At 37.3% G+C, this 27,465-nt stretch overlaps 1 protein-coding gene and 1 long non-coding RNA gene across 2 annotated transcripts; one reads left to right on the top strand and one right to left on the bottom strand.

Annotated features, from left to right (window-relative positions):
• Window positions 1-1,475: 1,475 nt before the first annotated feature.
• On the bottom strand, window positions 1,476-11,241 carry LOC113116151 (uncharacterized). The gene is made up of 4 exons (XR_003293981.1): window positions 11,108-11,241; window positions 9,931-10,039; window positions 2,091-2,262; window positions 1,476-1,900 (listed from the first exon to the last, which is right to left on the bottom strand). It is a non-coding gene; the product is annotated as an uncharacterized LOC113116151 (long non-coding RNA).
• A 186-nt stretch (window positions 11,242-11,427) lies between these two features.
• On the top strand, window positions 11,428-25,676 carry LOC113116150 (endoplasmic reticulum resident protein 44-like). The gene is made up of 11 exons (XM_026284092.1): window positions 11,428-11,582; window positions 16,143-16,215; window positions 16,373-16,412; window positions 17,054-17,169; window positions 18,866-19,050; window positions 19,186-19,301; window positions 19,918-20,092; window positions 20,629-20,740; window positions 22,864-23,005; window positions 23,621-23,723; window positions 25,415-25,676. Exons 1-11 carry the CDS (start codon window positions 11,526-11,528, stop codon window positions 25,511-25,513), a joined length of 1,218 nt encoding a protein of 405 aa, XP_026139877.1. The 5' UTR covers window positions 11,428-11,525; the 3' UTR covers window positions 25,514-25,676.
• Window positions 25,677-27,465: the final 1,789 nt, after the last annotated feature.

Genomic DNA, 27,465 nt, shown 5'->3' with positions numbered 1-27,465 from the left:
TTTTGCCCATCTCTATGTACGTCACTAAGAACACTTTGCATAATAATCTCCGCCTACCGTCTTGGGAGAAACAGAACTCTGACCTGCCCCATCCCCCACACAGACGCTCTGGTTGGTGTGATAGCATCATGTCGAGGAGACAGTGTGTTTTTAATTGTAAAGGCAAGTTTGTTTTATATTCACTGCCAAAGAATGAAGATCAGAAGAACCAATGGCTAAAATTCATTTTTACCACAATACCAGAGCAGTACAACAAATCCCTTTTGTTCGGTTCACAACATTTCACTGATGACTGCTTTTCTAATCTCGGTGAGTACAAGGTGGGATTTTCAAAGCGTTTGGCCATAAAAGAGGGTTGATTACCAACTTTATTTAGACCAACAAGCATCTCAGAATCACAACGTGAAGTATGATTATGAAGTTATGTGTGCTGTCTGCAGCCTTTCTCTGCACTGATCTTCATTTACAAACACGTCATTAAAATGAAGTGTAACAAGTGCTGCTAACAGATATTCTGTGATTAAGTAACCCTTATGAAAACAACACGATGTCCATTTTTCACGTCTCCCTTCATTATATCTAATGTGACCACGCCCCCGAGTTGAATGCGCTATTCAGATTCAAACTGAAGCGCGCGGTTTGAATACACCCACACAGAAGAAAAAGCAGCGTGACTGTTCAAGTTTTTTATTTTACTGTTTGCTTCGCGATGAGAGGAATAAGACATAATTCACCACAAAAAGATGGTAACGCATTGTTTACCATGACGTTGCGTGCGGAACAACCAATCAAATCTGACTATGTTAGTTGACCAATCAGAACACAGTATGCTACCGAAAGGTGGGGTTTAGGGAAACGGAATCGTTTGACCAGCCTCGCGCGAACCGTTTGGGGATCTCTGAGAATTGAGGTAATTTTAAAATGATATTTTGACAAAATGACAATGTTTTTTTTAACTTTGGATGGATTTAAACCTAATGTACAGGACTTATAAACAGTGATAGGAAGCTTAGAATTTTCATCTTACTGGCTCTTTAAATTATGGTATTCCAAATAGGAGTAGGTTTTCTTCCATAGAAAAAAAATGACAGATTTCACATTTAAAGCTTATAGTTTCACATTTTCCACAAGAAATATAAAAATGGAGAGTAAATCTAACTGAATTGAAATTATAAGTTTTAGTTGTATTTTTGATCAAAAACATTACTATTGTGAAATATTATTACTATTTAAAAATAGCTTTAAACCTTGCCCCTATCTTAAATTCAGTTTCAACCTTGCATTCAGATCTACCTCAATCCGACCAACAGCTGATGGATAGAGCCAAGTCCCCACCCTACTATTTTTCTTTATCAAAAACCTGTTTAACTTGGATGTTCAAAAAAAATAATAATCTGGCACTACTTGCCAATAGACTGACCAGTTATCTCAGATGTTATTTCATCTGCATTTTACTAAAATGACAAAGCATTCAAAGCCAGCAAAATAATACAAACAAATGATGAAAGAAGTACTTTGTGTCCCCCAGGGATGTTAAACTTGGGCCACAGTTTGGGTTAGAGACAGCTGTTTATCAATCTAAAGGGTCTGAATGTGTCTGAGAGCGAATGACCCTCCCCTCTCATCAAGTATCCTCACAGGCATCCTTAGCTCCCGTGTAAAACATTCCAGGGAGAGCCCTCATATGTGTGTGTGTGTGTTTCAGGGTACTCAGTCTCTATTCCCAGCCCAATTAGAGTGTTAATCCCTGAGCTACAGCTCTTATTGATCTAGATGTCAGAGTGTTACCCATCAATCCCGTCCCTCCCTGTCTTCCTCTCCTCACACTCTTCTTCTTCCTTCTCCACTCTACTCTCCATTCCAATCCTCTTCTCTTGTCTCATTCCAACTGTCCAGTTTACTAAATCAAAATAACATAACACATACCAGCGCTCTCATGTTCAGATTATTGGCAGATATGTGTCAACATCACAAACACTAGAGGGCAGTAAACCCTAACGACACCAAGCCTTTATAAGTTTCTATCAGAATCAGGGTCAACTCAGAGACAGACGGCTGTGTGTGTGTGTGTGTGTGTGTGTGCTTGTCACCTTCTGTGCAGTGCGATCCTCTGACTGCGGTCAGTCTTGTTGAGGCTGCGCCGGCCTTATGCAGCACCTCTGTATAGTCCAAGCTGTCAAGCCAGCTGTTGTGTGGCCAGCACACAATACATCAGAGGAGTACGGCCAAACTGATCCTCACTGTCCCGCAGATGAGACTCTGCTGCGGACATAAAAAAAAACCACACATACATAAAACAGTCAACCATAAACCTCTCTTTAATGTAAAAAGAAGTGTTGGTGAGTGATATATCAAATATTCATGGTACATTTATGATGTTTTTCTGCGACGGTGTAAAACTAAGCAACAATGCAATGATTTGAATGTTTTTTTGTGTGTGTGGTTAAGTTTAATAATAACACTACCCAGGTGATGTTCTGCATCTTTAAGGATTTGTGCAATTCCCAGACAGTGTACAATTTGCTATTCCATAAGGCACTGGAGTTCAATTCCAAAATATGATAATTGTCAGCTGAATAGGATCTTTTATAGGTTTTTTTTTTATGTATTTTTTAAAATTGCTAAATGGTACTTTTTGGTACCAAAATAAATGATCTACATGGTTGTAGTTAGTACATCATAGGTCGAAAACATACAGGTCTGAGGACACTACAACATGGCAGATGTAACATGTCAGACAATATATTTATATTCAAGAATGGCCAGTCTTCTTATTCAGTAAGAATTCAGCACATTCTTTAAAAGTAAATTAATTAATTCTGTTAATTAATAAAAAATATTTTGAACATACTTTGCAACATTGACTGGTTGAATGAAATACAATCCTTTCAGCGTGAACGTACATATTAAATATCAAAAGGATGAAAAATATGTTTACATAGACTACCATTCAAAAGTCTGGGGTCAGTTTTTTGTTGGATTTTTGTTTTTGCAGAAACACTTCCTGATATATATGCCATAATCATACTAATATTATCGAGCACTGATATATGTGGTACATGTGATCAGTCTCTGTAAGGTGTTTTTGTCTCCATTCACAGAGGCCACATGCACCTGAGATGGATCCTGGGAAATCAGCATCGCCTGGTGCACCCACACACACACACACACACACACACACACACACACAAACATGTTTGTATGTGTGGTTTACAGGGAATCTGTACAGATGGTATTTTCTTTCCCTAAACCTACTCCTCACAGATAACTTTTTCAGATACATTTTAGATTTTCAGAAAAACAGTATGTTTTTGAGCCATTTGTTTTACGAGCACACAAGGAGTATCCTCATAAATACTTATGTCATCATTATACACATATGTGTATTTCCTTATAAACCATAAAACCCTGTACACACACACCAGCAGGCATGCAATGTGCTCACTCAGAGGCCAAACATCACGTTTACAGGCCTCCAAACTAAACTCACTCTTTCTGAAATGAGCTTTGAATGGTGACCAAACCAACCATTACTTACACTCGCAGTGGTTCAGCCGGAATGCTGGGTAATCCTTAGACAGGAAGTAGCAGGGAGGGGGCAAATCCCCCAGTGGGACACACCCTGCCCAGCTCATCTCTTATTCATGCTCATCAATATTGCAAGAGATTAAAAAAAAAAAAATCAATTACATAAACAAATCCACAATAAATGTGTGTGAAGCATGTTTATGACCACAGAAATGACTTTTTCAGTGAGTGCCATAACCCATTCATGCAATTGCCTTTTTCTTTGCCATTCTTTCCCGTCACACACACACAGAACTAATTAGCCGCTCTGTTCTCACGCACCTCATGAGAGGGTAATTGGGGTTAGTTAATGCAGACTCATAAAACTACTAAGAGTTACAACTACTTCAGTAGCATGTGTGTGTGCGTGTTTGTGTGTGTATGTTCTGATTAAAGCTTTTAAATGCTCTCCGATACACTATAATTCAGCTTTATATGACTCCACGTAGTTTAATGAAGGAATCAGACATCACAAAAAAAAAAAACAGCACACACAGTCTGCTTTTGGAATCACAATGTGGAAAAAAGACAGCAGGGGGATGGATGCCTTTGAGAAAGGTGCACGTGTGAGGGAAGAGCTCTATCTGTACGTGTACTTTCAAGTGCGTTTGTGTCTGATAGAGTGTTTGTGTGTGTGTGTGTGTGTGTATGTGATCGCGTGGGAAGTCATTTTCCGTGAGAGAAGGTTTTTATGGAGGCTTCGCTCATATCGACCACAAGCTTTCCTCAATTTCCTCCAGACTAGTACGCACACATACATGCAAACACACACACTGGGGCTTAATAACAAAAATGCCTGGCATACAAATCAAACGACTTTCTCTCAAATGCGAAATACAATTCAGACTTGGTAAAAAAAAAAAAAAAAAAAAGGAGCTGGTAATTTTCAACATCTTAGTGTGGTTTTAAATCAATTGAAAAAAATTAAGAGAGGAAATCAAATATAAATTTTAGTGTCATTATACTGATCATTTGAATAGTGCATACTTATTTTTGACTAATTTATTTCAGGAACTTTGCTATTGTAGATTATTAATGTGCAAATCAGCTCTACCTAATGATTCAATTATATAACTAATAATAATGAAAAAAAAAATACAGCATCTGTCATATCTTACAGAAATACTCAAGTGAAAATTATTTGTATAGCTGTTCAATTAAAAAAAGTTTCAGACAGACAAAGTGAACAAATACGTGTTATAGAGATGCAAAATAACACTGATTTAGACTTTCACATTTTTCCATTGAAACATATTAAGGATTTGTGCAATGTGCACAAAAACGAGAGCACTTCATCTTAAATGTGTGTGTGTATGTGTGTGTGTGTGGGTAAGCATCCAGCTTGTCTAGCCCAGCCAAATGACTCCCCACCAGCATCTTATTGAACAACCAGCTGATTCAGGATTTAGGGAGAAGGAGATACAGAGAAGAAAAAAGAAAGAATAATGAAGAACAAACCATAGGGTCAGAAGGTGAGCTGTGTGCACATTTGTCATTGCAGATCTGTATGATTCACATCATCCTCTCGCTTTCCAAAAACAGCTTTTTTTTTCTTTCAAATCTCTTCTAAGTATCTCACTGAGAGACATCGGTCCTTTCATCTGATGCCCAGAGGGCAAATCCTCCATACTTTCTCCAAGGAGAAAGGACTCCATGCTGTGGATGCATGCAAGCATCCCTGTGGATGCCATCCATAGTGTGTCTTGACTGACATGATCACCTTGTGTCTCATTAGCCGTGGTCTCCCATAATGCAGAGCGACAAATGAGCCCCTCTGGTGAAGGAGGTGTGGCTTCCAATGGACAATGTAATGCAATTAGGTAGCTCCAAAGGTGTTAGTCACAAAAAAAAAAAACATTCGTGCTATTAAATAATACAAACTGTCTAATGTGTGACATCGAAGACATATAATACATTGTGCGATACAGGACAATAAATGGTCAAAAGCTGTCAGTGCATTAAAGGGGTCATATGACGCTAAAGAACATTATTTAATATATTTGGTGTAATGAAATGTGTTTATGCGGTTTAAGAAAAAAAAAAAAACATATTGTATACTGAACATTATTGTTTCTTCTCTATCCCCCTGCTTCTGAAACACGTAGATTTTTACAAGGCTCACAGGTCTGAAAAGCGATGTGTGCTCTGATTGGCCAGCTCTCCAGTGCGTTGTGATTGGCCAAATACCTCAAGCATGTGACGGAAATGTTATGCCCCTTAACAGACTTTAATGCATGTCCAGCTGGAGCGACGAGACATAAACATAAAACCTATTATAAACTTGATATAGACGTTATTAATCATGTCCTCTTTTGGAAGCCCAAATATAGTAGTTTCGCTTTCTCAAAGAAACAGCATCACAAACCGCGGCCTTGAATGAGCGGAGGCCAGCTTGAGTGAGCAGACGTGTGCTGGCTTGAGAACAGAGTGATTCTACGAAGGGCTTGCGTCAACCACATGTGACGACCCTGGGCTGGACTTCGTTCATGGTGAAAACTGATCCAGCAATCCACAGATCAAAACAAAACCAAAAAAAAAAAAAAAAAAAAACATAAAAAAAAATGGTATCAACAGTTTAGATTTTATAGACTTAAATGTTCATAGCCCCGGAACTGTATGACTTAGGCTACGTGGAACTAGACTCTCGAGACGAGATTTATGAAAGATAAAATATATACTAAATATATACACAATTGTGATTGAGAGAATAAGAAGCTGACGTCGGATTTCTTCAAGTGGTCGCATTAACCATGTTTACTATGGTAACGTTAATGCCTAGCTTGCATAGTCCTTTGCATATTTCTGTCTTGTATGCTGATTATAATCCACATCGGATCAAGTTATTTCCAACACTTGCTGCTGACTGGAAGTTAGTTTAGAGCTCATCTTATTTTAAAAAGTATTTAATGCTAGTGTTATAGCAGTTTATGAAATTATCCGTGGCGCTGATGCTCTCCAGATGTGGAGAAACTCCACCTTTGTTCATAACCACTCCTCTAACCCCAGCTGGCCCGCTTTGGCCCAAGGTTTTTGTCGGGCCAAAAATCCCAAGCTGTTAGCACCGAGGAAGCACCGACAAGGCACGATCAAGCCCCGGAAGTGACAGTGGAAACGCGACCGGCCCTGGCACGAACAAGCACGCCTGCTTTTGAACCGACAGTGGAAAGGCGGCTAATGAGCTGATGGGAGGCAAATGCTATGCTGCCTATTTGACATGATAATTTGTACTAAACTTTTAGTTCAGGGACAACTCAAAGAAAATGCCCTTAGTCTGTTTTCATGAAGGTATGGCATTAGCCACTGATAAACGGAGGCTGGTGCTGGCTCTCTCAGGACAGCAGCAACTTGAACTGATCCGAAGACTGAGAGACGGCACTGTCTGAGTCCCTGAAGCACACTTGGGCCGGGTTGCTCTGATAGGTCTCTTTGGGCCAGCCTCATAGTGAGGGGGGAGTATAATGGCAGACCCTTTGTGACATCTCTAATGAGGCAGCCTAGAGAAAGATATCTCTTTTCCACCCTCCCATTCTTCCTCTCTCGCTCCCCCTTCTCTGTATCTCCGTTCCTTGCTTTCTCTCTTCACCATCTACTCACATAAATACACACGCAAAGACACACGGCCCCCCAGGCTATCCCCTCTCCTCCCTACAGCGACTAATTGGGCCAAATCTGTGATCTAATTAAACGTCCAATTAGTAGGAGAGGGGCCATTTAGCCGCTGGCTACACCGCTGTGTGCGGGAAATAATGTGATTGAAAAACAAACAGAAAATCAATGAGAGAGAGCAAGAGAGGGGGGGAAGAGACGAGAGAGAGACAGCGGAAATGAAAAAGATGAAACAAGATTTGAATCAGTTGGGTGTTTATAAGGTTAGAAAGCAATGACCGACACATACTGCGGTCCTTCATGTAGATGTGTGTATCTGAGTGCTGTGTCCCTCAGCGATGACCCCTTGAACACATGCTAATTACATTATTTGCAAAACACACACGTTAACTGCGTTATTCTATCCGTGCAGTCAGTAAGTACATTATTCTATTAACATGCTCAAAGAACCATAAAAATCAGCACATCATCAATTATTAATAGCTCACTTAACCCTGGAGAGAGCCAAGCCTCCCTCAGAAACATTCACTTACCCTTCACTTCATTAAATATTAATCTAAGGGTCACATTCAACATGGAGGCCACTGAACAGATTGTTCTCATTCATACTGTACATGTTGAAGGGAAAGGCCCAGAAGGGTCAGACTAAAGTGGCTAGAGTCAGATGTCACCACCACTCAGGTCAGTGTCTATTCTATTCTATTTTATTTTATTCTATTCTATTCACAAGTGTAATTTGATAAAGTTTGATATGTATCTTAAAAATATGCTTATATAATATTTTTATATTATATAAATATAAAAAATGTGTATATACTGTAAATATACATTTATATGAACTTTTAATATATTTATTTACAATATGTGTGTGTATATATATATACAGTGCCGGTAAAGCTTTTTGCCTCCTTGTAGTTTTTTTTTTTTTTTTTTTTTTTGCATATTTGACACACTTAAAGATTCAGATCATCCAACAAATTTTAATATTACACGAAGATGAATCAAGTTAACATTATATTTTAGAAAGCGGAGATAAATTTCACTAGCCACACTCAGGCCTGATTACTGCCAGACCTGTTGAATCTAGAAATCACTTAAATACAACCTGTCTGACAAAGTGAAGCATGCTTAAAGAGCAACACATCATGCTGCGACCTAAAGAAATTCAGGAACAGATGAGAAACAAAATAGTTGACATGTATCAGTCTGGAAAGAGTTATAAAACCATTTCTAAGGCTTTGTGACTCCAGCGTAACACACTTAGTTCCATTATCCACAAATTGAGAAAACAGTGGTGAACCTTCCCAGGAGTTGCCGGCCTACCAAAATTACTCCAAGAGTGCAACGACAACTCATCCAGGAGGTCATAAAAGAACCCAGAACAACATCTAAAGAACTGTAGGCCTCACTTACCTCAATTAAGGTCAGTGTTCATGATTCAACAATTAGAAAGAGACCGTGCAAAAATGGCATCCATGGGAGAGTTCCAAGGGAAAAGCCATTGCTGACCAAAAAGGTCACGAAGTCTTGTCTCACATTTGCCAAAGAATATCTTGATTATCCCCAAGACTTTTGGGCAAATATTCTGTGGACTGATGAAACAAACGTGTAACTTTTCAGAAGATGCGTGTCCCGTTACATTTGGCAAAAAAACCAACACAGCATTTAATAAAAAGTACATCAAACTAACAGTCAAACGCGTGGTGGTGGTAGTGTGATGGTCTGGGGCTGCTTTGCAGCTTCAGGACCTGAATGACTTGTCATAATTGATGGAACCATGAATTCTTCACTTGATCAGAAAATCCAGAATTGTGACCTACAGCTCAAGCACACTTGGGTAATGCAGGAGGACAATGATCCTAAACACACCAGCAAGTTCATCTCTGAATGGCTCAAGAAAAACAAAAGTAAGGTTTTGGAGTGGCCAAGTCAAAGTCCAGGCTTAAATCCGATTGAGAAGCTGTGGCATGACCTTAAACAGTCCATTCATGCTAGAAAACCCTCAAATGGCTGAATTAAAACAATTCTGCAAAGAAGAGTTGGCAAAAATTCCTCCACAGTGATGTGAAAGACTCATTGCCAGTTATCATAAACACTTGATTGCAGTTGTTGCAGCAAGATTCGATTTAGGTGGCAATTTCTTTTTTACATAGTACCAGGTATTTTTGGACCGCTTTTTTCCCTTAATAAATGAAATCATTATTTGAAAATGCATTTTGTACTTTGTGTAATACTAAAAATAGTTTGGTGGGAATCACTCAAGTGTTACATGCTAAAAGAAAAAATGTCTGGAGGGGGCAAAAACTTTTTCACACCTCTGTATAATAATATACATGTGTCACGCACGTATAAGTATGAGCATATCTATATATAATAACTTATGTGAGAACAGTATCTGATTTAGAATGACAATACCCAAATTACAAATTATAGCTGATAAGTGAAATTTGCCAAAAGCTGAAATCTTCTGGTTCTGGTATACCTATTTATTAACAGCTTTTTACATTCATGTTTTAATGTGTGAAATAAATCTCGTTAATGTGACAAATACAGAACTTTTTTTAGCTTTGAAATCTCTACAGGCAATAATGTTTCCATTATGCAATCTTCTACTCTCAGCAAAGTTTTTTTTTAATTAAAATAAAAAATAATGTCAATAATTATGACAACAAAATTCAAGTACACTTTTAAAAATCTTAATACAATACTCCTAATCTCTTCTAAATCTCAGGACAGTTCTCGGTTTCTGACTCTTACCATGAAGTCCTGGAGGCAGGGGAGGCCACACCAGATGTTACCCAGCTAAGTGAAGCCTTGCTGGGCTTGGCGTAGCTGCAGATCCCCCTGGCAGGTCTGATCTAGTGTTCTGCAGGAGAGAGAGCGGATCACTCACACACAGAGCACAAACCACCTGCTTTGACCTACTGTGCCAGACATTACCAGTGCTCCATGCCAAGGTCGACTTATAGGAGTGTGCTGACATAAAATAGACAAACAGCACTGAAGCGTTCTAAGAAACCGTAAAAATGCAAGAAACAAAAGCCCATGTTGACATTTGAGATCTTATTTTTTAACAACTTACAGTGGAACGCTATATGATATACGATAAAATAAACAGAAATTGTATGTGACAATTTATTTTTATAAAAAATGATGAACATATTTGAAATATATGCTGTAAATAACTAAAAACATAATTAAAATTTAATGGAAGTTCTCTGCTGCGTGTCATTTAAATATAAAGTTTATCTCACATATTTCCATTAAAATCATCTAGATATCATCATATAAAGAGGCACAAATTAGTCAGTTATTGACAGAAAGTAACACTATGATACTTAATCTGGATAATAAACTCAAATATTTACATTTTGGGAGAAATTAATGGCATTTGTTTTAGTTCATATTGATATGTCAAACCTAAGCCAATCTGAGCTCAATTCAACTCATTGTAGAGATCCTTTTCCAAACACTAAATGAGACACATTACTGGGTCTTCTCAGGGTCTCATTTGGGATTTTTCTTTCATTTGCATATATAAAACTACCAGAATCAGAATACAAAAATGAGAAACCATTTTCCAGCATTTTATCACCTTATATACCTTTTTCAAAATAATGTACACTGCCTAAGCAACTGTGTTGAGTTTGTTTATTTAGGTTGTAGCCTATGTGGTGGGTTTGGATTGTTAGATAAATCACTAAAACAAAGCAAAGTATATGAATCAGCTGCGGAAATCACTGGCATATCCATGAACACTGTCTCCAAGCTGCAAATAATTAAACAATTAAAAAAAATGCAAACATGAATGACTGTGTCAGTGATTCATGCAATAAATAATGTATAACTTTGAAAGTATTTACATGTAGCTTGATTGCTAAACACAATATAAAAAATCCCCGTTATACAGTTGGCAAACGATGATGCAACTTACCACATTCATTCCATCTCTGACTTTAAAAATCATTAACTTTTCCAACTTTCCCCTGCGGTATTTTCATCCTTTTTGTAATTTCATCCCAGCTCTTGGTCAATGATACTCCTAAATATCTTGACACCGCAAACACATCTGGGGCCCGTTTGTAAAGAAAACTACAAATACCATAGGCCACATTCTCACCATACGGCCTTTAAAGGGGTTTGTAGTTTTTTAAGAAAGAACACTTTGTTGATTGAACGAATACCGTAACATTGTAAAACTACATTTCCCACAATTCCAGAAAACCCGGAATCACAGTTCCCGTAGTCCTGGCGTATGTACTGCTTGTTTCCTGCAGCAGAGGAGAAGGAGGTGGTATCGAGAGACTGGCAAGATCCAACAACATCGCAACCTCAACCAACACCACTATACAATGAAATTATCATCAATAATACCCGTTCCCGAACTGCACTACTTCACCCTCTTGCTGGTATGTGGCTGAGTAATCCCGCGCGTTTTCAGTAACACACTTCTCCAGTTTTACTTGCAATTGCTAGCTCATATAACGCTAGCTATTTGAAGGGTTTGATTGACTTGGATGTGATGCTCTTGATTCACATCGATAATTTAACGGGTTATTATAATAAGGTCTCCAGATCTGATAGAACTGGCGGCTTTAACTATGTCACTTCTGAATATGTCAATAGGTTTAATGGCCTGTGATGAATGTTGGTTAGCTGAAGAAAGTGCTGGCTAATGTGGCTAACCAGCTATTAGAGTCACCGGGCTTGTAGTCATGATGCAGCTTGCAAGTATGACGTTTTGATAGTTTATAGTCTGTTGGCCGACTATTCCCTTATTTAATGTACAGCCACACTCTCACAGAAACCTGCCAACTTATATGAATCATTTAGAGTGTTTGCAAGCAAACCAAGAGTCATTCAATCATACAACCTTTATTTAAAGCAGTGTTGAAAGGGCCAGGAGACTTTTGTTCTATAGTGTAGATAATGACGCAAATAAAATAGTTTTTGATGAATAAGAAGGCACGCAAGTTTGAGAACCTGCACGGGTTTTAAGTGATAAATGTCATATGATGGAATGAACACGTTTGAGGTGCTAACGAGTATCTTACTCCTATTCATAGTTGTGAAGTTCCATAGACAGCGTTTAATGTGAGCCTATTCAATACGGAAAGTCCTTTAACAAATTAATGAAGGACTAGAAGTCGGGTTTACAATTGTAACGATATAATTTTCAGGTGTCAACAGTGTATGTATAGTCCTAAAGTAAAGAGTGGGATAATTTGGGCTTCATTTCATGCGACTTTGCAGTGAAGAAACCGGTTGGTGAACAGCTCTGTTGTGGCCTAATCCTATTGGCTGTCAACCCGGAAGTGACCCGCGCTGCTCAGAGCAGGACAGCATGATGTGAAAACCACAGCAGCAGTAACTTTGCTGCCTGTGTCGTACATTTAAACAAGCTTTTAATTTTTCTTTGATTGTATTTTAGCAGGACTATTATATTGGTTCATGGTCATAAATGTTTTGACATTTGGTATTGTTTTCATTTGTGAAAGTAATATCAGTCACCTCAGAACAGAGGTAGTTAGTTTAAGATTAACCTCTGAGAGCTTCTGTCTGTCTTTTATTAATCATTTCAATAGCATGAGTTAAAATGTTTGTAATCACAGCTCATTTGATGTCACAGTGTGTTATAGTTCATTCTTCACTTTCTGATATTGTTTCAAAGCAACTTCATGATAGCAGGAAATAAATAAACCCACTTTTGCCTGATACAGGTGAAAAACAATGTGAAGTATTACTGATTTATGATTTCAACCCATTTTAATAAATGTTATCACAACTCATTCTCGCACATCTCCACTAGCTACATAACACTAATTTCATGACATATTTAAAGTAGGGAGCGACAGATAATTTCTTCAATATTTTGACATACACTCAAGTGTTACAGTCTCTCAAAAAGAAAATATCCATAACATGCATTTAGAAAATAAATAGGGTGATGAATTTTCATTTCATGCCATCTTTAAATAAAAGTAATTTTTGCTCCGCAGCAATCAAAATGTTTACGTTGGTGAACCATAAAAACGTATATAAAAGTAAAGGCCCATTCGCATCAAGGACAATAACTATAACTATATCATTTTAATTCTGTAAGAATTGTAAAGTCCAAACCACAGTGGGGACAATAGTATGGATCATCGTCAGGGCAATTTTAAATAAACTGTTTTAAAATGCTCAAGCAGTTAAAGCAGCAGATGAACTCGAGTGAGCTTTTATAATATACTGAATTGTATTAAATTTTCGTTGAGTTTTATTGGTGTGGACACTAATGTAGCTGTCATTCTTTGTGCGAATGGACCTTAATTCTTGCAACAACTCTGTGCTTGCAGCATTACCTATGAACTGAGACTGCAGCATTTGAAAAATACTCAGGAACTAGACTCTAAAATATGTTAATTTAGTTGTAGAACCTGCTGATCAAACCTGTTTGTCTGAATAGAACCTTCCCATATTAGAGCTGGGAAACTCTTTGTGATGAATCTCATTAAGAAATGGATATGCGTGTGTCCAATTTAAACACGCCATATGTTGGGTCTAACTGTGATTTTGTACTTTGCGATTGAGATAAGTTGAGATCAGCCCATGCGGAGCCGTGAGTGTTTGTTTTGTTTCTGTGGCTGTGTTGTGACAGTTGGAGACTTGAGTTGTCTGAAAGATTAGCCAGAGAATTTAGACAGTGTTGTTTAGCAGATGCCAGTTTTGAGTAGGATTACATATGCCTCAGTGTGTGTGTGTGTTTGATATTATGTCACTTCACTTATTTAGTAATGAGCGTTTTTTTTTCTTTCCTTTTCTTTCTATAATAGTTTCAGTAGTCCATCATGGAACACTCCACTTTTTTTAAATAGGCTCATTCTCCAGCTCCCCTTGAGTTAAACAGTTGAGTTTTACAGTTTTTGAATCCATTCAGCCGATCTCCGGGTCTGGCGGTAGCACTTTTAGTTTAGTTTAGCATAGATAATTGAATCTGATTAGACCTTTAGCATCTCGCTCAAAAATGACTAAAGAGTTGCAATATTTGTCCTATTTAAAACTTGACTCTTCTGTAGTTACATCGTGTACGAAGACTGACAGAAAATGAAAAGTTGCAATTTTCTAGGCCAATATGGCTAAGAAAAATATCGAAACTCTTTGGTCATTTTTGAGCTAATGGTCTAATCAGATTCAATTATCTATGCTAAGCTAAGCTAAAAGTGCTACCGCCAGACCGGGGATAAGATGAATGGATTCAAAAACGGTAAAACTCAACTGTTTAGCTCCAGGGGAGCTGGAAAATGAGCCTATTTTCAAAAAAAGTGGAGTGTTCCTTTAAGACAGCTAAGTGTGAGGAGCTCTGCATCATATAATTTGCAGTCAGTCTTGCCGTTCACAGTGTACTTGTCAAGTTATTCTGTCTCACAGTGTTTATTTAAGGAGGGGTAAAGATGTGCGTAGTATAGCATTATACCTGTCTTCAGGCTATCTTTGATAAAGTGAGTCAAACAGGATGTAGTGAAATGTAGCAAGCAACAGCAGACTCATGCACCAGTCAGCTTCTTTAACACGTGGCATTATCAAACCCATTTATCTCGCATATTAGATAGCCACGTTACTTAGCTTCAATGAACTTTGGTAGTGATATGATCATTTCAGAGTAATAACACAAAATAAAATGCTAGATTATTTATACCACCTTGAATCACCCAGACTAATATCGTCACATGGCTAAAGAAAATGGCGAAAGTCCAAACTACATTTTGTTTTTTCGTGTTACAGAAAGGCTAGTCTGTGACAATTATGGAAAATTTTCTGCAATTAAATTAATTGTGTGTTTTGCTCATGTCATATGTGTGTAGATGTGACTAAAATGCTCTAAATATTAAAGTACATTATTTAGTAGTAGTATTATTACAAAAATATGGTAATCATATTAATTTAGTTTAAAAATGATGTGTATTGCACATATATCAGACAGACCAATGATATTTCATGGCTATGCCTGTATATATTTTAATTTTATTTTATTGTTCTGTATTTTATCAAAATTCCCTTGTTTGAGTAGTAGTATGTGATTGGAATTTAAAGTTCACACTGATCACAGTTAGATAAGATTATGGGAGTTTATCAGTTCTCACTGTTACTAATAGTGAGGTTTAGATGTACTTTCTCATTATAGGGGGCTTTTGGGAAAACATTTAGATATAGAAAACGATTTGTTTAAAAAAGTCATCTTAGGTGAAACATCTCTTGTTGAAAAGAGACTTAGGACTAATTCTTATAGCTACTAGTCATTAGACTTTAATCATTAATCCAGTGGTAAATCAATAAGAATCAAAATGATAGATTATTAAATATAAGCTCGACTGTCACAATGGTTTCAAGCATGATGATAATGATGATTTAATATAATATATTGTGGATTCAATAGAAGTTAGCAATAGAGTAGCACACTTAATATGAGCTTTACAAACTGCTACACTGTAGTCAGATGGAACAGGTCAGCAAAGATTCACTGTTCCACAGGTGCATATTTGTTTATTTACTTTTTATTTAAAAAAAAAAGTTTTATTTGTAAGAACCCTGAAAGGGTGAGAGCTTAATGCTCTGTGATTTGTGTTCTCCATATTTCAATATACAAGCAATATTTCAAATGCCACACAAAGTTCTGCAAATGTAAAATAGTTATGGTAATAATTTTAGTCGATGTTGTTAAATGATGCATGAGTCTCAACAGATGTTTAACAGAGCATTTGTATTCCATAATTAAATCGCTTACATCACTAGTAATTCAGCTTATTCCATTAATTTCTTAACTGAAGGCTTGTCTAGTTTTAATTTTCGACTCTGCGTTAAAGCAGGTGTTTTGTATAAGATTATAGTTTATAAATATGACTGTCCAAAATGGTATATCAGTGTTACTGACATGCATGCATACATACAAACGGTTCATTTACCAAATGAAGCACCTCTGTTGTCGGCAGGTAACGGGTCTGTATACTCCAGGACGAGGAGAGATCACCAGTCTGGATACTGGAAACATCGATGACATCCTCAGTGAGTAACTTCTTACCTTGTTTATTTGTGTGTTTGAAGGCTGTTTCATCAGTAGTTTCAATCAGACCGTTACTGCACCTGTGGGTGTACGTTATCTAATGCTGCTTTGTCATTGTAGTAGATCAAATGAAATTAAACCACACGTTTCTCTCCACAGACAATGCAGGGGTGGCTCTAGTCAACTTCTATGCAGACTGGTGAGTGTTCCAGATGTGTGTTGGTTAGAAAGGCTCATGAGCGTTGTGTGCAGGTTCCCCGTATGGGTAGATCACAAGAATAATTAACTAAGTTGACTTGTCCTGGGGATGATGATGTAACAAAACGTTTTTTGATGGTGATGTTATTAGGGTTAATACCCAATACTGATATATCACAATCCAATACACTCACCATACTCCAGTGTTAAAAAAATACAGTGGTAGGGGTTATTTCTTTGGATTATTACTTCTAGGACATATAATAAACAGCTAGCAAAAAGTACTGTTCATTAACCAAAATATAAATTTTCCTGATTCTTCTTATCTAACAATTTAGTTTTTTTTAGCTATGTATGCTTCTAATCAGTTCCTGACTACATATTTATGTATTGTATTGTAATAAGTAATGTATTTTATTTTTAATGTGTTAATGATAAATTTAATAAACATTGAAGTTCAAATGCTCTTTATATGTGGATCATTGTTTATATGTGGAAAAAAAGCTTTAATAAAAATTTTCTAAACCTTCATTTTGGGGTGAACTATTCACAATACATAGTTGCATTTTTGTATTGCTACATATTGCGACACAATATCTTTTTACACCCCTAGCTCATTTTATCTGTGTGTATCTTCTGCAGGTGTCGTTTCAGTCAGATGCTCCACCCCATCTTTGAGGAGGCGTCCAATATAGCGCGGGAGGAATTTCCAGACACTACACAGGTGGTGTTTGCCCGGGTGGACTGTGACCAGCACTGTGAGTTTATACACACACACACACATTGGTTTAGCCTTTGAGATAAAGCAAATTAAACAGAATTATTGATGTCTTGTAAAGTGTTTGATGGTTTAATGACAAAACTGCATCTTCTGTGAAGTCAAGGCGGCTCAAAGATACCCCACAGTGTGGGTGTGTGTGTGTGTGTGTGTGAGCGAGAGACTGATTCCAGCCGATCGGCTTTGGAGTATTTACCCCCGACATCAGTTGACTTTCATGTCTCGGCCCCTCCCCCTTTCTTTCTTTTTTCTCTACTTTCTTTAGTTCTTTCCCATTTTATGGTTCTGTACTCTGACTGGGGTCCATCTTTCTCTTTAAAATGAGACTACCCATGACCTCTGACCTTTTGATCTTTCCCTCTCATAACCCTAAAAAACTAAATATTCATGGATTGACCCATATTTTGTTCTCCAAAGCGCAAATGATCTCCAAGCTTTTTTTTTTCTACATTTGGGTCCTAAAACTCACCTTTCTATGTATTAGAAAGCAAAGAGAAATAAGTGTGACCGGGAAAAGACATGTCGCCTCATTCTGTTGGGTTTTTATTGATTTAAAAACACCTTTGGATATTCAATCTAACTTTAACATGCACTACCATTCAGAAGCTTGGGGTCAGTAAGATTTTTTTTTTAAGAGATGTTAATACTTATATTAGTCAGTGATGAAATAGAAATGACAAAAGTCTTTTTCACATAAATGCTGTTCTTCTATTCATCAAACAATCCTAACACCACAGTTTCCACTAAACTATTTATCCGTTTCCCACACTGATAATAATAAGAAATGTTTCTTGAACAGCAAATCAGCATATTAGTATGATTTCTGAAAGATTCTTCGACACTGAAGACTGGAGTAATGACTCATCACAGGAATCAATTACATTTTAAAATGCATCATAATAGAAAGCCATTATCTTAAAACAATATTTTACAATATTACTTGTTCTAATGTATTTATGGTCAAATAAATGATGCAGACTAGTGAGCATAAGAATGTTCTTTAAAGGGTAAGTTCATCCAAAAATGAAAATTAGCCCATAAATTACTCACCCTCAAGTCATCCTAGGTGTATATGACTTTCTTCTTTCAGACAAATCCAGTCGGAGTTATATTTATATTAAATATTGTCTTTGATCTTTCAAGCTGTTTCATGGCACTCAGCAGGTGTTACATGCATCAGTCCAAAAGAAGTTAAATAAAAAGCGCAATCCATAATGTATAAAATACATAAGTGTCTCACATGCCTCCGGGGCCTGAACAAAGGCCTTCTTCAGGGAATCGATGCATTTTTGTAAGAAAAATGTCCTGTAATAATCACTTTATATTTATATTTTTCTTACAAAAACACATAGATTCGCTACAGGAGGTCTTTTTTCACCCCCTGGAGCCATGTGAGACTTTTTTTTTTTTTTAATGGATTGGGGCTTTTTATTTTACTTTTTTTGGACTGATGCATGTAACACCCACTGAGTGGCATTAAACAGCCTGAAAGATCACAGACAATTTGTTTTATATACCTCGAGGGGAAAATCATTTATGGGCTAGTTTTCATTTTTGTGTGAAATAACCCTTTAATTAACTTATACAAATCTTACCAACCTCAAACTCTAAATGGTAGTTTAGCTGAAATAAAAGAGTAAGAGTTTTTGAGTATTTTAATTTTTTTCCATTGATAGCTGATATAGCCCAGCGCTACAGGATAAGCAAATACCCCACACTGAAGATGTTCAGGAATGGGATGATGATGAAGCGAGAATACAGAGGTCAAAGGTCAGTGACCGCCATCGCTGATTTCATCCGCCAGCAGAAAGTGGATCCAATCAAAGCGATAGAAAATCTGGAAGAACTCAGCACTATAGATGTGAGTGTTTCACAATCACAATGCTAAACAGTTTAATTTCTGTAGTACTTTTAAAATGTCTACCCAAAGTGCTTTTTAGGTTCAGTGACTAAGAATGATTGCTGTGTCATCTCAATGTCCTTCCTTCCCTTTCAGAGGACTAGACGCACCATCATTGGTTACTTTGAAAAAAGGGACTCTGACAATTACCATACTTATGAGAAAGTGGCCAACATCCTGAGAGATGACTGTGTTTTCCTGGCAGCGTTTGGGTAAGGGAAGAACTTAAGATACTTGAAGTCAGCATGACGTGTGATAATTCACAGAACCTGTTATCTAAACGCATGTTACTGGTTTTATTACATGCATGGGTGAATTGTTCATGTTTTTATTTTGATCAATTTGTCATAATTCGACCTTCCATTGAAATGACACTGGAAGTCCCAGTCTCTTTGGCCTTAAAAGGGGTATAAACATATAGGTTTAAAATGTTGAGTATAGTTTGTGAATAAATAATGACAGAATTCTCAGTTTGGGTGAACTGTTTCTACAAGGCGAGACACTCCAGGCAGTACTGATAAGTTTTGAGATTTCTCTTAAAGACTAGTGGAAAGAAAGCATCCAAAATACACCTTTAAGTGTTTATTTTAGTACACTTTTACTATTTGTGTCTGTAGGTTTTCATTATAATTATTTTTTTTTTCTCTGCACTGAGATTTATGCAAATGAATGCATATTCTATTAGATAATGCATTGTTTGGATATTTAAACATAGCATTAGAGAAAACATGATATAAAAGTTATCTTAATGGACTGTGAATAATCAACTTGAATCTTGATTATCTCAATTTTACCAAATTTTTCTATTCCTATATTTTTTTTTTACAGGGAAGTTTCTAAGCCTGAGCGGTTCAGTGGTGATAATATTATTTATAGGCCAATGGGAGAGAATGCTCCTGACATGGTCTACATGGGTGCACTCACAAATTTTGACCTCAGCTATGCCTGGACGCAAGACAAGTGTGTGCCGTTAGTCCGAGAAATCACATTTGAAAATGGAGAGGTATGCATTCTTTTCTCAAAATATATTTTGTGTGTGTGTGCGTGTATAAGAAGTAGCGCATGTACTTTTTGTCCACATTTGTTATTTGTGTACATCTAAAAGTCGAACAACGAAATCATCATTTGCATAAGAAAAGTCCCCTCCCCCTCAGTGTACTTTTCCCACACTCAAGCACATCTGACTGTGTACGTTTCAAGTGTGTTTGTGTTTTAAAGTCGTCCGCATGCCATGTCCTTTAGTGGGTGTGGGTTTTTTCTTTGATTTACTTGACCGCATGTTTTGAATATCTTCGGTCTCTGTTGCTTGGTGATAGGGCAGGTTCTCCACAATCTGCTCCACTGACCCACCTCTGCCTAACTGCACTTCACCCAAACATCCTACACACTCTCAAAACTCACTAGACTGCATTTCTTTCTGGTCCACAAATCAGAGCAATGTTCCATCAGTGCTAACGCATTGTATAACAGAAATGGGACTTTTTACTGTCTGTACCGCCTTGCTTAAGAATTAGAATTTGTTTTTGTGTGTGTGTAAAGGAACTGACGGAGGAGGGCATCCCGTTCCTGATCCTCTTCCATCAGAAGGATGACACAGACAGTCTGGAGAAATTTCAGCAAGAAGTGGCTCGCCAGCTTATCAGTGAAAAGGGTATGCATAAAGATCAGAAAGGGTCATGGTCGGGTCAATATTTAATCATTGTGATAAAAGCCACTCATAGAACTCGCACTTTTACATGTATTTACTCTGGCTATGGAGTCATGTACTGTAGGTTTCCTCTTACTGGCTTATACCATCAGCATTGCTTTTCAAGACATTAGGGGCTTTTGCACTGGAGGAACCTTTTCATAGTTCCTAGAACTATTGGGCGGAAGTACCCGCTTTTTGGTATGTTCACTCCGCAGGAACTAGGAAAGTATTTATTTCTAGGAACTCTTTTTTTATTACTTGAGAGTAGGGTCTGAAACCGTTCTATAGGAACTACCAGAGAAGTAATAGACGCTGATCGGCCAAACGCATATGAAACACCCCAGCATTTTAACAAATATTTACTCCACAACATGGAAAACAGCGATAATGACATTTAGCTACCTGTTGTCTGCTCTTTTCTCAGCCTCGATGATATGTAACACTGCAAGTTGTCATAGGAGGTTTCAGATTTTCATGCTCTTTCAATCGTGTCAATTTAGCATTTACATTCCATCTTCATTACCACAACAAAAAACACTCCAATCACAGCGCCCTCCATTCACCAGTTGACTCGAACCCTCAACCTTTGAGTTAAAAGTCTGACTCTCTAATGCAACCAGGAAAATGGCCAGAGGAGGAAATTGGTTCTCTAGGAACGACCCTGCTGACTATACAATACCAGAGTACACAATACTTTTGGGAGAGGAAGTCCTGAAATATAGGGGTTTTCGGAACTTTTTAAATATTAATAATGGTTTCTGAGCAACTGTTATACGCGACATAACCACAGTATGTTGAGAAGCATGATGTAAGCTTGTTGTTAAAGTGACAGAGAAGCATTTAGGACCAACACTTTCACAGTGCAACATTGTTTACATCATGTGAACACTCTTTTGATAGTTGACCGGTAGTGATGGTTTATAGTTTAAAAACACATCCTTTTATTCCACTACAGGAAACATGGTTTTATCACATATGTATTACCGCTGTGTTTGTTTTGTGTGTTTTTAAGGCATCAGCTTCAGAGGTCATGTACTTTATATTTTTAGAAATATAGTAATGGATTATACAAATATTTGTGCTCAGCTGAAGAAAGAGTCATGTAGATCTGGGATGGTATGACCTATATCCTTTTAAAGGGTTAGTTCACCCAATAATGAAAATAACTCACCCTCAAGTTGTTCCAACCCCATAAGAACTTTGTTCATTGTCAGAAAACAAATAGAGGTATTTTTGAGGAAATTCGGAAGCTTTCTGACCCTGCATAGACAGCAAGGGGACTAGCACATTCAAGGCCAAGAAAGGTAGTAAGGACATTGTTAAAATAGTCCATGTGACATCAGTGGTTAAACCTAAATTTTATAAATCTGCGAGAATACTTTTTGTGCGCAAAAAAAAAACAAAAATAAGTAAAAATAATAAGTATTTGTGTAGCTTCATAAAATTATGGTTGAACCACTGACGTCACATGGACCGTTTTACCAAATGTCCTTACTACGTTTCTGGCCCTTGAACGTGCTAGTCACGTTGTTGTCTATGGAAGGCCAGAAAACTCTCGGATTTCATAAAAAATATATATATTTGTGTACCGAAGATGAACAAAGGTCTTGTGGGATTGGATCGACATGAGGGTAATCCATTTTCAGACAGAATTTTTTTTTTTGGGTGAACTAACGCTTTAAGATTGACTAATAAATTTATCGTAATTTATTATTAAATCAATGAATGAACCCACCAACTACCGTATTTTCCGGACTATTTTCATAGTTTGGCTGGTCCTGCGACATATAATCAGGTGCGACTTATTTATCAAAATTTATTTGACATGACCCAAGAGAAATGAACCAATAGAAAACATTACCATCTCTTGCGGCTGTAGATGGTAATTTTATCTCTTGGTGTTTGGTTCTGAATAAATGCGATTTATAGTCCAGTGAGACTTATAGTCTGAAAAATACGGTAGTCGGTTTTGAATTTTTAAAAAAAAAAATTCATCCCTGATGCAAATACAGTTTTGATGGCCAAAAATGATGTGTAGACACAGTCTGTATGTACAACACATCTAAATTTACCTTTTCTCTCAGGTTCTATCAATTTTCTTCATGCCGATTGCGAGAAGTTCCGGCACCCTCTGCTGCACATTCAGAAGACCCCCGCCGACTGCCCTGTAATTGCCATCGATAGTTTCCGCCACATGTATGTCTTCCCAGAATTCAGCGACATCGCGTAAGTATTAGACTTGTCCATGTGTATTTATTGCAGTGATTCCTTGAGCCTCCTCTCTGCAGGTTATCTCTTGTTCCAGACACCTACCAATTAAACAACGATTGGAGACTCGGCCCACAGCAACACACACTGAAAGAGTGATAGAGAATGGGCTTTGGGCTTCATCCCTCAGCCAGATATGCCAATTAATTTAGCAACACTTGACTGATAGCTGTAATGTGTGTGAACATAGTAGCTTAGTTTTCATAGGTTTATAACTATGTTATTACTAATTTATTGCAGCATCATAATTATTTATGACACCCCGAGGCTGTACATGACAGAAAGCATCATAATTCAGCGCATGCCTTATTTTATTAAGCACTCTGTATATCCTATTATCCAATAAGGGCCTTATCAGCCTGCCTCTCGTCAGTCTTTGATACAGCTGATTGTCCAGGGGGTCTGTAGCGTCTGGGGCAGGACAGATGATGTGATTATCTTGTTAAAATGCTGTGGTTTTGGAGACTGTCGGCTTTCTTAGGGTCTTATCTATTCACTTGTTAAAGCAATGATGCTGCTCATGTTGTTGTTTGTTTTTTGGACGGTTTTATGATGCCTTGTGTGTATGAACAGGGTTCCAGGAAAGCTGAGGCAGTTTGTATTGGACCTGCACTCAGGAAAGTTGCACCGAGAGTTCCATCACGGTCCAGACCCCACAGACAGCACTCCAGGACAGGTCAGAGTTCACCACAGCTTCTGCGCGGGATTGCTTTTCTATTTTTAAGAGTGATTTGAGATGGACCTGTCAATATAATCTGGATTTATATAATATATATACACACACACCTTAATTTTTCCAGTTTAACAGCATTAAAAATATTTAACACCGTTAACACGGGGCGGGGCAAGGGTTGGGCACCCCACTCACAACTAATACTTCTGTCTCTTTCTTTTTTCTTTTATTTAGTTTATTTAGCATAATGTCTTTATGCAGTCAGATGAGATATTTTCTGGACATATGTCAGCAAAAACACATTTTCCTGTTCTGTCGGCTACAATACTGTGCTGGTAACATGATCTTTATTTGCGTTCACAAATGCAGCGGCATGCTGTAAATCATTTCATATTAAAGCACAGTTATATCTATAAGGTTGCGAGAAAACAATGTCTGTCAGATCTGTGTCACGTTTAGCAGTGGCAGATAAGAAATAGCAGCCCAAAAAAATAATAATAAATAACCCAGCTGCTGTGATGTCTGTTGATCAAAGAACAAAACAACTTTAATGCTAGATGAGATTAAACGCAAAAAAAATTGTCAATTGACCGCGCTTATAAATTTTTTTGTTTATTTATCATTTTGATGTTTTTGTTTATTATTTAATACTAATTCAGTTTAAATTCCTTTTTATGCACACATTTTAAGCTTTTTAAGACCCTTCTGCCACTCATACATTAATGAACACTTACTTTATATTGCATTAATCTTCCTAACAAGGAGATTTTTTTTTTTAAAGAAAGTCCAAATAAGTTGACACGCTTTCGACAAACACAATGCAACTGATGACCTGTTGAGTATAAGTGAACAAGTCTCTCAGATCACCAAGTAACGAAAACAGTAATATTGTCGAATATTTTAACACGTCATAATAACTATTGAGTATTATAGTGTTGAGTCCAGTTTTAGGATTCTTCAATAAATAGAGAGTTCAAAAGAACAACATTTATGTAGAATAGAAAATATTTGTAAAATGTAAAGTAATTTACCATCACTTTAGATCAATTTAATGCATCCTTGCTAAATAAAAGCATTTATTTGAGCATCTTTGAGCTATGGAAAGGCACTATATAAATAAACTTATTATAGTTATTAATATAAAAATATTACTGACCCCAATTTTTTGAATGGCAATGTGCAAAACTACACCTTAAATTAGTATCAATGCTTGTAATTTCACATGCCATTATTAACAAATTACAGATATAATTTGTAATTTGCACATAACAGTGCGTCATTATACAAGGTTAGTTCAATCAGCTTCTGTTTGGCCTGTATATATCGAGATGACATTTTGCTCAAATCAGTGTTGTCCACTTTTCAGCTGATTAAAGTACCCCATTATGACAGGCACTTTACTCAGGTCGTGAGTTCAGAACTCTTCCTGATCGAAAACTCTGAAAACGTGTTCATCTAGACTAATTAATGCAGGCATACATTAATTAAGAATATGACTGAATGAAATGCACGTGCTGACATTTGAATGTAGATGCAGCAGAATGAACCTGGTGGCCTTGGTGCAGAGCAAGCTGCTGACAGGAACACATCAGTCTAGCGCTGGTTCTCGAAATAATGACTGTGTAAACAGTCACTTTGCAGATGCAGGTGATCTGTGGTTATTTATTCACCTGTTTATGTGTGTATTCCTGCAGGAGGAGAATATAGAGGTGGCCAGTAATCCCCCAGAGAGTTCCTTTCAGAAATTGGCCCCCAGTGAGTCGCGCTACACCATCCTCAGGGACGAGCTGTGATGTCACCACCACATCGAGAACCAACCCAGAACCCAGCAGTCAGCTGGTGCCTTCCTGGCCCTGCTGCTGCCTGCATGATGTCTATTTTCATAATTTTTATTTTAGATAAAAAAAAAAGTGAGAAGGTGAACCCCTGTGCTTTTTTGGGGTGGGGAATGAAGAGGAGCGTTTTTACTTTTGTTTTTGGAGCTTGTAAATATGTTTGTGCTCTGTGGGTCTTGTCTAAATTAAAAATATGAATTTTTGTTTTCTTTTCTTTTTTTTTTGCCCTATGTTTTTGTCTCCCCAAGTCCCTGATTTGTAAGAAAAAAAATTGCTACATTGGTGGTCCTCTTTGTTGGAAAGCAAATTGAGTTTATTATGGATCTTAGGTGCGAGCAAGTGGAATCATGGGGGGAAAACAAACCTGCAGTCCAGTCTGTGGTGTTTCACTCCAGTCCTCAACAGAGCGTGCCCTGTGTGTGTGTGTGTGTGTGCGCGCACATGTATGTTACATGTGCTTATTAGTCTGTTTTCATGTACTGTACCGTTCCAGACTTGTTTAAATTCACGCTCGCTAAGATCCAGACTTGCTAGTGTCATATCATCCCAAACCACCAGGGGGAGTGGTCAGGGGCGGGGTTATGTGGGGGGGTCGGGTTTAAAGGGGTGGGGATTATTTGTAAATCTGTCATCACGGAGGGGACAATGAAACCAAAAAAAGAAGAGTAAATTAAAAACAAAATTTTACAAGATTCTGTGCTGTCTGTGTCTCATTAAACGTTTCACTTATTTTTACTTTTGCAGTTAGGCAACGTTAGGTTAATACACATTACTTTTGTACATTAAAAGATATTGCATAAAATTGTAAAATAAGTCATTTTAAGCAATTTTTAAAAGATAATCAAAATCATATCAAGTAAACAAGGTTCTTCCTGTTACTCTAAATAAAATGAGTATCATCTCACAGACAGGGACAGTCCACCGAAAAAAGTATATTGTCACCGTTATGCTGTTTTCATCTGTGCAACAAAGGTATTTTGAGGAATGATGGTAAACATTTTGTGGGGAAGTCATGGCCTAGTGGTTAGAGAGTTTGACTCTTAACCCTAAGGTTGTGGGTTTGAGTCTCGGGCTGACAATACCATGAATGAACTGCTCCCCGGGCGCTGCAGGATAAATGGCTGCCCATTGCTCTGGGTGTGTGCACTTTGGATGGGTTAAATGCAGAGCATGAATTCTGAGTATGGGTCACCATTAGGGATGCACCAATACCTACAGACACTTTTATTTTTGGTACTTGCCGATAAAGATATTTTTATTGCATTTGTACTTTTTTTTTTTAAATATTGGGTACAGAAACCAAAAGAGTATCTATAATGTTAGCTGGTTAACTTAATTTATTACAGATAACAGATACAGTCAAACCAAAATTTATTCAGACATCTACAACATTTCACATTATCACAGTTTAGAAGATGTAATAAAATATGACAAGAACTCCAAGTTAAACTGTCAGAAAAAAATTCTCTTGATGTTAGATAACTTTGAGAGAAAGGTATGTGATGGATTACAATCAACCAAAAATTATTCAGACAGCTGTTATGACCATATTTACACAACTATCAATGCTTAGTCGAGCAACCCTTAGCCTTAATGACTGTAGTCTCTTAGGCATGCTGTCATCCAGCTTCATGCAAACCTGAACTTCATTTTTTTTTTTTTCCCAAACTTGGTCTAAATAATTTTTGGTCCCAAATGTGTATCAGTTTTACTGGTAGTCCACTGAAGAATTTTTCGGGCATAATTTGTTACAGGTTTTTTTTTCTATCCTCACATAAATGAACTACAGTGCCCTGCACCCACAAGTAAAAAAAATATATCTGGTCTCTGAATAATTTGTGGTTTGACTATATCCTTCAGTTATTTTCACACTTAATTATGTCCATTAAAATGTATTTTACAAGGTTTAT

This window comes from Carassius auratus, chromosome 16 (assembly GCF_003368295.1).
Source record: "Carassius auratus strain Wakin chromosome 16, ASM336829v1, whole genome shotgun sequence".
Taxonomy (NCBI): Eukaryota; Metazoa; Chordata; class Actinopteri; order Cypriniformes; family Cyprinidae; genus Carassius; species Carassius auratus.
Note: the sequence above shows the minus strand (reverse complement) of the source record. Positions and strands in the feature narration are given on the sequence as shown.

Coding starts and splice junctions, on each gene's coding strand:
- LOC113116150 (XM_026284092.1), top strand. CDS start 11,526: ATGAAATTATCATCAATAATACCCGTTCCCGAACTGCACTACTTCACC. Junction 16,216..16,372: donor AAACATCGATGACATCCTCA/GTGAGTAACTTC, acceptor TTCTCTCCACAG/ACAATGCAGGGGTGGCTCTA. Junction 16,413..17,053: donor GTCAACTTCTATGCAGACTG/GTGAGTGTTCCA, acceptor TATCTTCTGCAG/GTGTCGTTTCAGTCAGATGC.